Below are 13,869 nucleotides of genomic sequence, written 5' to 3'. Positions count from 1 at the left end.
ACAAATTCACAAAGATATGCCCCAGCAAAAATTGTGGGTCTTAAAAACTAAGTGAAAGAATGGACATCTTTAAGAACCTCTGTATAATGAATGCCTGATAAAAGCACAGAGTAAAGTGTAAAACCTAAACAGGAAACCATTCCTTGCAAACAGCCTATTTTTCTTTAAAATGCACGTTTAAAAACAGTAATGTCACAGTATGTTTTGCCAGTTTATTCCTATCACCTGCCATTTTAGCTCAGCTAAAGCTTGCATTAACTGCTGGAAAAGAAGTATCCTTAGGTACTTCTCAGGCCAACCACAGCCAATCTGGCAGGAAGTCACAATTAGAACTGGGCATTGAGGGCTGCAGGAAACCAGTACAACAAACAGTAAAAAAATAGTTTACTCTATCTGATCGAACACCTGGGGAGCAGTGAAGCTTTCGCTACCACAAAGAAAAAACAGTGAGACATCTTCCTTCCTGGCTTGAAAATGAAATGGGTATTTTTGTATCAAGGTCACTTATGTCAGAAGATCGAAGTGCTTTCTATTCCCTTGAACACTACAACAATGTGATGTCTGGAAGTAAAACTTGACCTGGGAATTCTCTCCACTGTCAAGATTAGAGAACAGTAATTTATCTTTCTTCCTTTCTTTAAAAAGTAATTAGGATTTTAAGAGACAATTCCAGCAATATAGACTGTAAAAAACCCAAGAACTATTAAACGGCATTAAAATGCAATGATAAGATATTTTCAATGGCTGCTCCATAATAGTCTTTCAGCATCCAAAAGGGACTCTTACACCATATGAATGCCAATGATCTCAAACCAGTAGGTAACAATAATGATTGGCAAATTTCTTTTTGTTTTCTATTAATAGACCACCCACATTTAATCTCCAATTCTGCTGATATAAAGACAGAAGCAAAGAAGAAGCAAAGATCACCAGCATTGAAGCGATGCTCTTACGCCATCAACTCCGCTGGACTGGCCACGTTGTCCGAATGCCCAATCACCGTCTCCCAAAGCAGCTACTCTACTCCAAACTCAAGAACGGGAAACGGAATGTTGGTGGGCAGGAAAAGAGATTTAAAGATGGGCTTAAAGCCAACCTTAAAAACTGTGGCATAGACACTGAGAACTGGGAAACCCTGGCCCTTGAACGCTCTAATTGGAGGTCAGCTGTGACCAGCAGTGCTGAGGAGTTCGAAGAGGCACAAATGGAGGGCTTAAGGTAGAAACGTGCCCAGAGGAAGGCCCGTCAAGCCAACCCTGACCGGGACCGCCTTTCACCTGGAAACTGATGTCCTCACTGCGGGAGAACATGCAAATCAAGAATAGGTCTCTTCAGCCACCTAAGAACCCACCCCCAAAACACCAAAGATGGAAGACAATCCTCCTCGAACTACGAAGGATCGCCTAAGAACATTGTAAACATCCTATTCATCGGATCAATACATTTCCACTTCATTATAGAAATGGGAGGTGAGCCACCGCTAAATCCATGGTATCCTAGTCAGCTCATGAAATAATTAATTTCAGTAGCACTTACTGAGGGCGACTTCTTACTGTGATGTTTGTGTTTTAATTATTGTTGTTTGAGGTTTTTTAAAAGAGTATTTTGACAATCCAAGGTGAAGAGGAAATTGAAGGTCCTGTTTGTTCAAAATAACAAAACTGCCACAACATAAGATACCTGTTCTGCAAACAGATGCATGCAACTAGCTGAAAGTCATTATTTAGGGAAACGTACATCACTTCACAGGTAAAAGTAGGTATTGAAGCGGCAGCAGAGTATCCCATACCTGCTTGACTTCAGCCTGAAGGTGACGCAGCTGCACACATTGTTCCAAGTGCTTCCGATGCTGCTCTGCAGCCAAGTCCAGCTCCTGCTGCTTCTCGTGGAGGAATTCCAGCAAATCCTGAACCCGCGTTGCCATGTCCACATCCCTGTCACAGAGCAGCTCCACACCTGAAACAACCGTCCATGAATTAACATCAATGGGACTGTACCCCAAAGGTCTTATTCCAAAACCTCAACTTCAGCATTGTAAAACTGTAGGAGGTCTTCTGGTTTTGCAGCTGCTGATAAATCTTAACTCTGTTTTCTATTGTGTTTTTCATATCTAAAAATTTGTATATGATACTGTTCTATGATTACAAACGTTTTGGGTTCAACTGAGTGAAAACAACCTCAGTGTGTGTATATTTATTATAAAGATTTATACTCAATAATAGGGCTCATCAGAAGTGAAACATCATTACTTTTAGTTACCATTTTCTACTGGTTTTTACTGATTTTAAAGGATTTCTGGGATGTTGGGTTCTGGAGAGGTGAGTTAAATTGCTGTATATGCAAGTCATTTTGTCACATCATTACCTAAAAATCGACCCAAGAATACTTTTAATCACGATGTGGCAAAATGCTAAGGGTCTCTTAGCAGCACATGCTGCACTTTCCCTATTTCCCCTAATATTTATACATTTATGTTGGCAAAGAGTGAGGGAGTCTTTCCCTGGTAGGCCAACTGGTATGGGAAATGGAAAGAGGGGCAGTAGTGAAACTGAGCATTATGGAGCTAAGGTAAGCTATAAATAAAGATTATTGTTATTATTATTATCATCATCATCATTATATCCACATACCACTATTTACATATAATAATGAGTATAGGAGCCATGAAGACAGTTCCACCTTGTTTCCTGTGCCATCAGTTGGGGGCCCCTCCCCCCAGTAACATGCCATGCTCATTCATTCACACACACACACACACACACACACACACACACACACACACACACATATATATATATATATATAAACACATACATACATACATACACACACACACTATAATATACAATAATATATAATATATAGTATATACTAGGCATGAGCACATCATCGTAATTTACATGCATTTATACCCCGCCCTTCTCCCAGAGGGGACTCAGAGCGTAATGAGTCTTAATTCAGATTAAAATCGGATTTAATTCGCATTGCGAACATGGTTCCGACGCAGGTAATCACGTCGGATCTAACCCGTGATTTCGAAGCGTTGTAGCCCAACATTCTAAATGGCTTCGAAATTTGATCCGAATTTTTTTTAAAAAATATTTTTTAATGCAACCAAACTTGTTTGGGAGCAGAGCACAGTCTAGCTTGACCTTGCCTCCCTGACCAATTGCAGTGCACCTTGATGTAAGGGGGAGGGGTTGAACGTCCTCTGCGTGCCTCCGTAGGCGTCTTTTATAAAAAAGCTCGACTTGGAGTGCCTCGTGGCATTTCGCGTAAGGGTGGGCGTGCGAGTGGGTGGGTTGCTCTTGGCCTCTGGCTGGCTGCAAGTGCCTGGCTTCTGCAGAGCTGGGCTAATAGCGAGCATTGAAGACAAGGGGAAAGGGCTAAGGGCTTGCAAAAATTGAACAGGGTTATAAACAAACACGATTTCTCTGAAATTAAGGCTTTTTTTCCTGAGTTGGCTGGCTGGGTTGGTTGCAAGGCCCCAAGCTAGCTTCAACATGAAATGGATTTGCCGAGACTAGAGAGTTGCACTTTGGAAACCAAGCCCCTGCATTTCTGGGGAAAAGGTTGAAGAAAATTCCTGAGTTCCACGGCTTACATAGAATTGTACAGGATGGGTTGCAATGTGCATTGTGTGTGCAGCACTACCACTCAGTAGTGCAGACTAGAGATATGAGGTCCTTCCGAAAGGCTTGGTGCTGGTTTGGTTTGGGATTTGGTTTGGCTTGGATTGTTTTGGTTTGAGTGGGGCGTACTCCGGTCCTTGCGGAAAGGTAGGGTGGGGCCTGTCCAATTTCCCCACAACCACAAAATCTTGTTCATCATCTGCATGCCATTATTCTTACTCCGGATGGCATGCATCTTTTCCCTCTTTGCTACCTCAATGAATAAAACACACAACTACCTCATCTTCTCTCCTTCGGTGGAATGCTTGCCTTTTTGTCTTGCAAAAAAAGTTTGTTGGTTTTGGTGAAGCAGCAGTATCCTTCAGCTTGTTGCGGGAGCATTACCTGCCTTTTCGGCAAGCGTTGTCATGTGGGACGGGCCATTGGTTTGTAGATCAAGGGACCCCTTCCGCCAGCTGGTCCTTCCTCTAAGGTTGCTGGCTTACTGCTTGTGTGGTTTGGTTTGGTTTTGGGGTGCCTTGAGGGGAAAATATGCTCTCCAGGCCAAAGCAGGGAAACTTTCCTATAGTCCGAAGGCAGCATAAGGACCAAACAGGACTGCGCGTCACATTCTATGGAATTGTAGTGCTGGGTTAAATAAGCCCCCGCATCCAAGGGGGAAATGGAGCAGAAAAAAACAGTCACCCACGGCTCAGATGGAAATGTTTAGGGACAGTGGTTGTGCAACAGTGCGGCCTCGGCCTGGTGTTATCTGGTCCTTGCTGAAGGGTTGCCAGGTTGGCCCCTCGGCAGCCTTGGCCTTGCTGTGTGGGTGTTGTCTTCTGCTGTTTCCTTCCGCTAGGGATAGATTTGTTCTTGGAATGCTTCCTGGACACTGAGGACAGCTTCATGGTCAGTTTCTTTGCTTGCTGCTTACATGTCCTCCGAGAGAGTGTGCCCTTTTAGCTTGCTGTGACATGCTGGTGTTGCACCGCAGGCCATCTTGTCTCATCCATGTCTTCCTGAGAATGAAGGCCGGCAACCTGTGGCCACCCGACAGAACCCCCCGGCCCTGCCATCCTTCCACTGCAGCCACTAGGTTCCTTCCTGGGGTGGGTCAGGAAACCTGCACTTTCAGCTAGTGGTGACAGGGCGGTGCAGCACTGCGGACCAGACACTTATGTTGCACTATTCCTTCCCAAAGGGTTGCTTTTGGATTTGGTTTCTTTTTGTGTTGGCTTAATTTGGTTTCAACTTAGGCCAGCCAGTGCCTAGTGGATTGTTGCATGTTTGGGCATTAGCACAGTCGAGTTATCTGGTCCTTCTGGAAGGATTGCAGGTTGTGTTTCTTTAGGTTTGGTTTGGTGTAGGGCTGCTTGCCTGCCAAATTAATGCCCATTGCATATGGTTGTGCAACAGTGGACGGCAGAATGGAGTAACCTTCCCCCGCCCCACAATCCTTTCGCAGGGGTGGAATTCACTCCTGGGGTGGGCCAGGGTGCTATGACAACCTGTCACCGCTGGCCCAAAAGGTCAAATTCCCACCCCGCGATCCTTTCGCTGGGGCGTGATTAACTCCTGGGGGGGGGAGGAGTGGGGGCCAGCCAACAGTGCCTGCTGCCCCCCCAACAGGAGTGGGAGCCAAGTCCCCATGTCACCACCAGGAACAAAGACAGATTCCTGCCCCGCGATCCTTTCACAGGGGTGGGATTCACTCTTGGGGAGGCAACAGTGAGGGCCAGCCAATGCTGGCTGGCCCCCCAGAGGAGTGAGAGCCAAGCCCCCATGTCACTGTCAGCAGAGAAGTCAGACCCCCCACCCCATGATTCTAACAGAGGGTGGGGGTGGAGGCCGGCCAATGGTGGCCGGCCTCCCAGACGATCTTTCACTGCCAGGCAGAAAGGCAGACTCCCTCCCTGCAATCATGATGGTGGGGCAGGGTGGGGACTGGCCAACGATGCCTGGCGAGGGGGGGGGGACTGCCATAGATGTGTGTGAAATGTCAGGAGAGAATGCTTCTGGAACATAGCCATACAGCCCGGAAAACCCACAGCAACCCAGTGATTCCAGGCATGAAAGCCTTCAAAAACAATGTTTGTCTTTATTACTGAAGCAGCGGGCGAGGGAGGAACTTTAGGACCCTGCTCGTCTTTTTTGTCTCCTTCTATCAAAGCAGTGGGTGGGTGAGGGACTGTAGGAGCCCGCTCGCCCTCCTGTTTTTCCTCTCTTCTCTTCTCTTGCAAATTGGCAACAGCCTGAAGAAGTAGCCCCGCAGAAGAAAAAGGAGCAGCAGAAGCAGCAGCCTGTATGTACAAACGGCAGGCAGGCAGGCAGGCAAGGAGCCCTTGACGAGGAAGGCACGGAGGGCTCCTGCTTGCTTGCCTGTCTGCTGTTTGTACATCCAGGCACTTTCCGCACCAGAGGGGGAAGATGGCAGCGGGGACGGCTCCCTGCTGATGGATAAATCCAGCAAGGGCGAGTTGAGTGTGTGGGGCTGGGCTGGGCATCCTGGGGAGGGAAGGGGCTGGATGGTCGAGTCTTTCTCTTCCTTTGAGCCCCTCTGTGGCCGGCACAGGCTAGAGTGAGAGGAAAGGGAAGGGGGGAAGGGCTCCTTCCTTGGCGGCGGCTCCCTCCTGCTAGGTCTTACTTTCGGGGGAGGTCTTATATTTGGCCAGTCACCAAAATCTCTACTAGGTCTTACTTTATGGGGATGTCCTATTTTAGGGGAAACACGGTAGTATTCTAGTCGGAATGAGATATGGCCACAGACATGCAGATAATGTCATGCACCTTCAATTTCCACTTCTGTCCCCATCTCCTACCATTCAGTAACTCCAATTCTGCCAAAGGGTATTGGACAAAACAAAGCCTGAACACATTTAATAATATTTCAGGTGATTCTCATATTAGCCATATGTGGATTGCATTTTTTGTCTCTACATGGACAAGGATTTTGTGATTGTGGAGGCAAAATATCTCCACAGTAAAACATATTTGTGATCTTGTGTCCCATTATGCTTACCACCCAGTGCGTTAGATCCACAGTAATACAGTAGAGTCTCACTTATCCAACATAAACGGGCCGGCAGAATGTTGGATAAGCAAATATGTTGGATAATAAGGAGGCATTAAGGAAAAGCCTATTAAACATCAAATTAGGTTATGATTTTACAAATGAGCACCAAAACATCATGTTAGACAACAAATTTGACAGAAAACGTAGTTCAATACGCAGTAATGCTATGTAGTAATTACTGTATTTATGAATTTAGCACCAAAATATCACAATATATTGAAAACATTGACTACAAAAATGTGTTGGATAATCCAGAACGTTGGATAAGCGAGTGTTGGATAAGTGAGACTCTACTGTATATCTAAATTCTGTTCATGATGAAGGTGAACTTTGTGGTTTTTTCTTCCCTTTCCTACTTGTGAAAACGCTGTTCTAGATAACTTAGGGCTTCTCTGGAACTGCATGAGAGTCATGCAGAAGGCAACAAGCAGGGTTTCTGTTGGTGGAAGGCTCCCTCAGAGGAAGCCTTCGCTGGATCCTGGTCCATTCCATGAACTTGAAGAGCCCTTCTGATAACAAAATAGCTGTGCTCAATCTATCCAGGCAATAAATATGTACTTCTACTTGCACATTTCTAGTGATATATTTAGTATGCTCAGCGGTTAAACAAATGGGTAATGGGAAATACCACATTGCATAAGCCTAAACATTCAGTGGAAGTATGAAGACACATATGCTGACTAATACCACTCTCCACATAAATTATATCTGACTAGTTAATATAATGAGAGGCTAAATAATGTTAGCTGAGATTCAAGTACTATCTGAAACTCATTCAATATGTTCAGGAACACCTTTGCCTTTTTCAAATAATAAATCTCAAGGTGAAACTCCAAATTTCTTCTGAACTGGGGCTGGAGATGTGCACCAGGAATGTCAAGTGTTATTTGCAAAAGGGCATCCTATTCATGGTAGGTAAACCAAAACAGAATACTCACATTTTAAATTTACCTGTAGCTTCTGTACCTAAGGTTTCAGGGTTATAGCATTCAATATTCCTGCTTATTAGAGAAATCTAAGAACTCAAGTTGGTAGCTCTAAATGCCCAATTAAAAAACAACACCTTTCTATGCCTGCTTACTCTAAAAGCTGCAACATCTACTAATTTGTGGGAAATGATATTGTATTGTTAAGGAAAACAAAAGTTTGTTTTATATATATTTGTTATATATATGTATATATTTGAAATAAAAATATAAATATATTTTCTCATTCAAGCGGGAAGCACTTGGTATGTTCTAATTCTTTTATAAAAACAAAATATTTAAGAAGCAACAATGCCATGACACTTGGTGACCTCAACTTCAATAATCCCTACAAATCCATTAACTTGGTTGCATTGACACCAATCGATCTTACCAGACGCCTGCACTTCATTGACATACTGCAAGAGATCTTGCCCTTGGTGGATGACATCAAAAGTCAGGTTATTCATGGTCAGGGCTTTGTCCGCGTGATGCTGAAGCCTTTGCTCAGCTATTGTAAGATCTTCAGTATCAAAATCATTCATCTGCTGAGAGAGCTCATCATTCCAGGATTCAAGATCAGAAATTATCTAAAGTTAAAGAAATTAAAAATAAGAGAAGGCCTTTCAGTACACAGTTGGCTCTCTCCATCTGAACATTGACTTTTGCAAATTTCATTCTTTGTAAATCTGATTAAAATGTTCTCTAGGTTCTCCAATGTAACTCAATCTTCAACTTCCACTGGTAGATGGCCACAGAGTTGTATTGGTGAACCTTGAAATTCTTAGAGATATGTTCTTTCAGATGTGTGTGTGTGTGTGTGTGTGTGTGTGTGTATATATACACTGATTTTTGCGAGGTTCCCTAACCACAGCAAATGGGCTGACCATATATGGTAAAATACAACACAGGATGGTATATCAAAAGGAATTCAAATATCTTTTAAAGGACTGTTCAGTAAAAAGAGCTCACAGACTCTAGAAGGGCCGAGATCAAACCTACTAAGAAATCATCATGAGAGATCTCTAGACTCAATGAAAGAAGGCAGAATGTTCATATTGATAGCTTCTATGGAGGTGCAGTACATGAATATATAGAGATAAACAACTTGAGAAATGGAAGACAATGTAGAATTTTATAAACACTAGTCTAAATCCAAAGGTTAGTCTCAGCTAGAGTAGACCCACTGAATCAACTAAGCATGTAAGTGTTGGCTTTACCAAGTTCTTATTGATTCAAAATGTCTATTCTATCTAGAAATAATATCTGGATTTAGTCCACTACCTGCTACATGCAAAGGGCCATCTAATTAGGTAGCATTCTGAATGAGTGTGGAAAGTCATATAGGAACATCTTAGATTTGTTAGGCCTTGATGAATATGTTGGACCAATGCCTTGTTACTAAAAAGGCAAAGGAGACACTTTTAACTGACCAGAGAGAATAACAACATTATAAGGAGTGTGGGAGGTTATTCAGGAATGATGGTTTAAACACATGGCAATCCCAGAAGGAAATAGGACAGCAAGCAGTCAAATGAAAACCCAAAATAATCTGTTATGAGGGATGCTACATTCACTCTGGCTTATTCATTCCCTCATTGAATCTGTTCACAACCTCAAACAATAAAGATTCCAGTGTGCAGTCACCAAGCTAACACTGGGATTTATTTTATGTTTAACAGGACCCAGATCAAAGCCCTAAGATATAAACTCTAGGCTTGAAGCAGAGTGAATAAGCATGAGTGCTATGGTAAGCAGATGAGCAAATTTAATAATCGCAAAACTGAGGTTTTCAAACTGATTTTATGGGGGGAGGGAGATACGTGTCATTAATGATAGTCTATTCCAAATACAAGGTGCTATTCTGGGATTTGAACTGGTTATCAACTGAAAAGCTCACATGCAGGTAAGGCAAATGAATGGATACTAGTGTTACCTCGGGCTTTCCAAAAATGAAGACATTCAGAATATCAAAACTGCTGCCATATTTAATATATTGATAATTAAAAGATATAGGCAACTCCGACCCGCTAAAAAGCAGATACATCAAGACTTTATAAAGCCTCCGCTGCTCTCACTGCTAACATGGCAAATATTCATGCATTCATACAGAATCCTTGTGAAACAGGTAGCACACTGCTGTAAATTCAGCCAATGTGACAGCAAAATAGATTGAAATTTCCTGAGGCCATAAATGTCTGCATTAACACTAAGATTACAGCCCATGTATCCAACTCCGTCTCACCTGGTAGAGGATTAAGGGAAATCAAATCAATCAAGGAAAGAAGTCCTAACAGCTTCATTACAATTTTTCTCTTCAAGTGAAACACCCATTTCTACCCCAGTCCACCTCTTTGGTGGGAAAAGAAAGGTGTAATAAAATCATTGGTATATGAATTGTTGGCTTACATCAATGGCATCTCTCTCAAATATTCTCAACTGTAAGAAAAGTTCCAGCTTTATTTTGCGCTCCTGGAAAAGCTCCTCCATCTGCGACTGGGCCTCATCCAGCTGCTGAAGGACGGTCTCAATATGATTGATGGAGCTGTTGTGGGGGGTCTTGTTACTCGAGATGGCAGAATCCCTATAGAAAAACAGAGGGGGATTTTGAATAAGAACATGGGGGTGTGAATGGGAGAATATTAAAGATGGAGAAGGCTCCACTGTTTTGATCTCATTAGTCTGTACTATCACAGATTCCCATCCACATTTTATAAACAACCTGAACCAGACAGAGCCAACTCAAAACAATCTGTTGACTAATGCAAGGGAGAAGATCCATCAACACCCCAATCCTATATACAGAAGTCAACTGATCTTGCTTGAATACTGGCATGGATGGCAGATTGGTTTAGCGAAGTAGTTCTCAACCTGGGGTCCCTAGATTTTTTGGCCTCCAACTCCCAGAAATCCCAGCCAGTTTACCAGCTGTTAGGATTTCTGGGAGTTGAAGGCCAAAAACATTTGGCGACCCCAGGTTGACAACCACTGGTTTACGGAATTAAGTACAAGCCAAAAGTCATAAAAAGCATTTCCCTCCAATAGAGGAGAAATCAATCCTTTCACTCATGTACCCCATCCCAAAACATGTTACTTAAGATGGTTGTCTCAAAGCCCATCTTCAAGGACCACAAAATCTGGGGCTGGTCCAGTGGCAATTCTCCAGATCTGTTGTAGGGGGCTATACTGTCCAACTCTGACCCGTTATTGAGGCAGGACAGAGTCCCCATCCGCCCAACTGGGCCAAACCTGGTTCAGCCTCACTGAATAGTCACCCTTTTTTTCTGTTATTCATCATTGTAATAGTGGTCACAGAGCTCAGGAGAGTTCCTGGCTGTTGCCAGGACCCTTTTCTGACATCAGCAAAAGCACCTGGCAACAGCCAGAAGCTCTCTGGAGCTCTGTGGCCACTGTTGCAGCAGCAAACAACAAAAAAGGTAAGTGCCATTCCCTTTTCCCCATGCTGCAGAGCACAGGGAAAATAGAATGGCAGCACTGACCCATATGAACAGCTATGTCAGTTAGATTCAGAGTCAGCTCAGATATTCATACCAATCCAAAAGTGCAGGTCTGCTCCAGAGTTCTAGAGAAATTCCTGAGTTTTCCCTAAATTCTACCAATACAAAGTAAAACCAAGTTAATGCAGGGTAAAAACTGGGATCTGTATGTCTCTGGAAGTTGAATGGTTGTCCAAGAATGACTTCTCCAGCTCAGTCTGTGTAATGCAAAATCTTAGGGCAGCCGTATTTGGCCAACAACTTTCAGAATCTCCCAGCCAGAGTTGAAGTTCCCAAAATGTAACTTTTCTAAGTTCTGCTTAATGGAAGCTCTTATCCATGCAGCAGATTATGCTGTTGGTTCTAGATCAGTGGTTCCCAACCTTTGGGCCTCCAGGTGTTTTGGACTTAAGCTCCCAGTTCCTAACAGCTGGTAAGATGGCTGGGATTTCTGGGAGTTGAAGTCCAAAACACCTGGAAGCCCAAAGATTAGGAACCACTGCTATAGATTAGAGCAATGATTCCCAAAGTAGGCGCTAACACCCCCTGGTTGGTGCTGCAGCGATCCAAGGGGGCGGTGATGGCAACTATTAGGACACAGGGGCGGGGCCAGGGGAGGGGCATGGCTTCTTCCCAAGTGCCTGTGACAGGTCTGAGAATCGATACCTCTCCTGAGACGCTTGTTGGGACACAAAGGGCGGAGCTACGGAAGGGGGCAGGGCTCCTTCCAAGAGCCCAAGACAGGGCTGAGTTTCTATACCTCTCCTGAGAAGCCTTTTAGGACTAAAGGGAGGGGCTGGGGCAGGGGCGGAGCCCCTTCCCAAGAGCACAAGACAGGGCTGAGCCTCTGTATACCTCCCCTGAGGCGCTTGTTAGAACATGGGGACAGGGTATAGAGGTTCAGCCCCGTCAGGCACTTGGAAAGAGGCCCTGCCCCCTCCTCTCTAGCCCCGCCCCCTGTGTCCTGGCAGGCACCGCAGGACAGGGATAGAAGCTCAGCCCTGCCTCAGAGCTCGTAACTCTGCCCATCCCAGTCCTGGCCTCCCATTTGTGGCCCCGCCCACCTCCCACTCCCAGACCTGCATCTTGGACTGGTGAGAGGCTCAGCCCCGCCCTCTTGAGCAGGAACCACGCCCACCCCTCTAAGCCACGCCCCTCTTTCTAGGAGGTGCTGAGTAACATTTTTTCTGGAAAGGGGGCAGTAGGCCAAATAAGTTTGGGAACCACTGGATTAGAGGAAATGTGAACCAGTGCAATTGAATGTCTCACCATGGACTCAGAACATAATTATAGACCTTATCACATTGGGATATAATCCACTTATATCAGTATGCATCCCATATTTTTTAGAACTGGATGCATACTGTATTAAGAGGGATGCTTACTGTCCTAATTACACCTGACTATTATGATTTTTATGATTTGAAAATACTGTGCTTTGATTCATCACACCAAGGAAGGCTGGCTCCTCAAAACACCCCCTACCATCACTCTATAACCTTTTAAAAAGTATAGTTGCTGATGGGATGCATAGAGATTATCCTATCACACACAAAAACAGCACTTCAACAATAGAAGATTCAATAGTATTTCAAAAAAACACGATTAGAATTCAGTCTGCAAATAATCCATTTCTGTAACGCTTTGCAGGCAGATTCCAATGGAATACTGACAGGATGAGCAAACATCATGTGATGGGACCTGTTCGAAATCATTCTCAAACAGTCTCAGAAACTGAGTATTTTCTAATGTGATAAGGTCCTTAAAGAAATCCAAACATCTCCTGCAACAGAGTATTTTAGAGCTGATATGGAGGGCTGGGTAAAACATCCTTGAAGAAAAAAGATATCCAATGCTCATCTTGTCATGAACTCCTAATAAGCTTTCAAGGAACCCCCAGGTCTGTGAACCACATAGGTTTCTGATCTTGTAAGCCATCTGTTAGTGATGTGCTGCTTTTCAACATCAGTGACATATTTCTCAAGGTTCTGACTACTGGGCACAGAAAAAGATCATCATTATTATCTATACCATCACCACCTATACTCTTTCCCCCAAAAAATCAGGACTCAAGGGAACTTACAAAATGAATAAATTTAACATAGCAAAAAACATACAAATATCACCTCCAAAATATAATATAACTTTTAAGCCCATTGAAAACAGTTTAAAATATACAATTTAACAAAGGTTTTAAAAAAGCAATCTTATATGACTTGTTCTCCTAATTCATATTAACTGATGCCTTAAAGATGTGGCTGCATGGCACTGTAGCCAGCATTAGGCCAGAATGACAGGTTGGAAGACATATCAGCCAATAAGTGGAATAGAAGAATGATTATCACTTTGTTCTCTCTATAGCATGCAATAAATGGGCCATGTTCGTTCCTACACTTTTGATCATAGCAGTCAGTAACGTGGAGGAGTGGAGACAGAAAAACAAAGATTAAAAGCAACAGGGCATGTGTGCATGAACTACACGTTATTGGAGAAAAAGAAAAGATGTTTGCATGGAGTAGTTCTTTTAAATCAAAGTATTACCTCAGCTGCTGTATCAGATCTTCACCTTCTTTGATGACATTCACTGTCACTTGCAGAGTGGTTTGCTGCTGTTGGCCAAATCTTTTGATCAGCTCTTGCACTGCCTCCACAGACTCTGCGTAAACATCATCCAAAAGTTCCTTTTGCAGCTCTTCCAGCCATGTCCAGAGCTGTGGGTG

The 13,869-nt window shown here is 43.7% G+C and overlaps 1 protein-coding gene across 7 annotated transcripts in view; it reads right to left on the bottom strand.

Annotated features, from left to right (window-relative positions):
• Positions 1-13,869, bottom strand: part of trio (trio Rho guanine nucleotide exchange factor) — a 446,368-nt gene that overhangs the window by 174,893 nt on the left and 257,606 nt on the right. For all 7 annotated transcript variants that reach the window (XM_062979400.1, XM_062979401.1, XM_062979398.1 and 4 more), the window contains 4 exons: positions 13,691-13,860; positions 10,062-10,236; positions 8,047-8,242; positions 1,790-1,956 (listed from right to left, as the gene is read on the bottom strand). In XM_062979400.1, coding sequence (XP_062835470.1) covers positions 1,790-1,956; positions 8,047-8,242; positions 10,062-10,236; positions 13,691-13,860 — 708 coding nt within the window. The remainder of the gene's footprint in view (positions 1-1,789; positions 1,957-8,046; positions 8,243-10,061; positions 10,237-13,690; positions 13,861-13,869) is intronic.

The sequence above is a fragment of the Anolis carolinensis genome, chromosome 4 (genome assembly GCF_035594765.1).
Source record: "Anolis carolinensis isolate JA03-04 chromosome 4, rAnoCar3.1.pri, whole genome shotgun sequence".
NCBI classification, from domain to species: Eukaryota; Metazoa; Chordata; class Lepidosauria; order Squamata; family Dactyloidae; genus Anolis; species Anolis carolinensis.
This window is presented reverse-complemented; position numbering and strand designations above follow the sequence as displayed.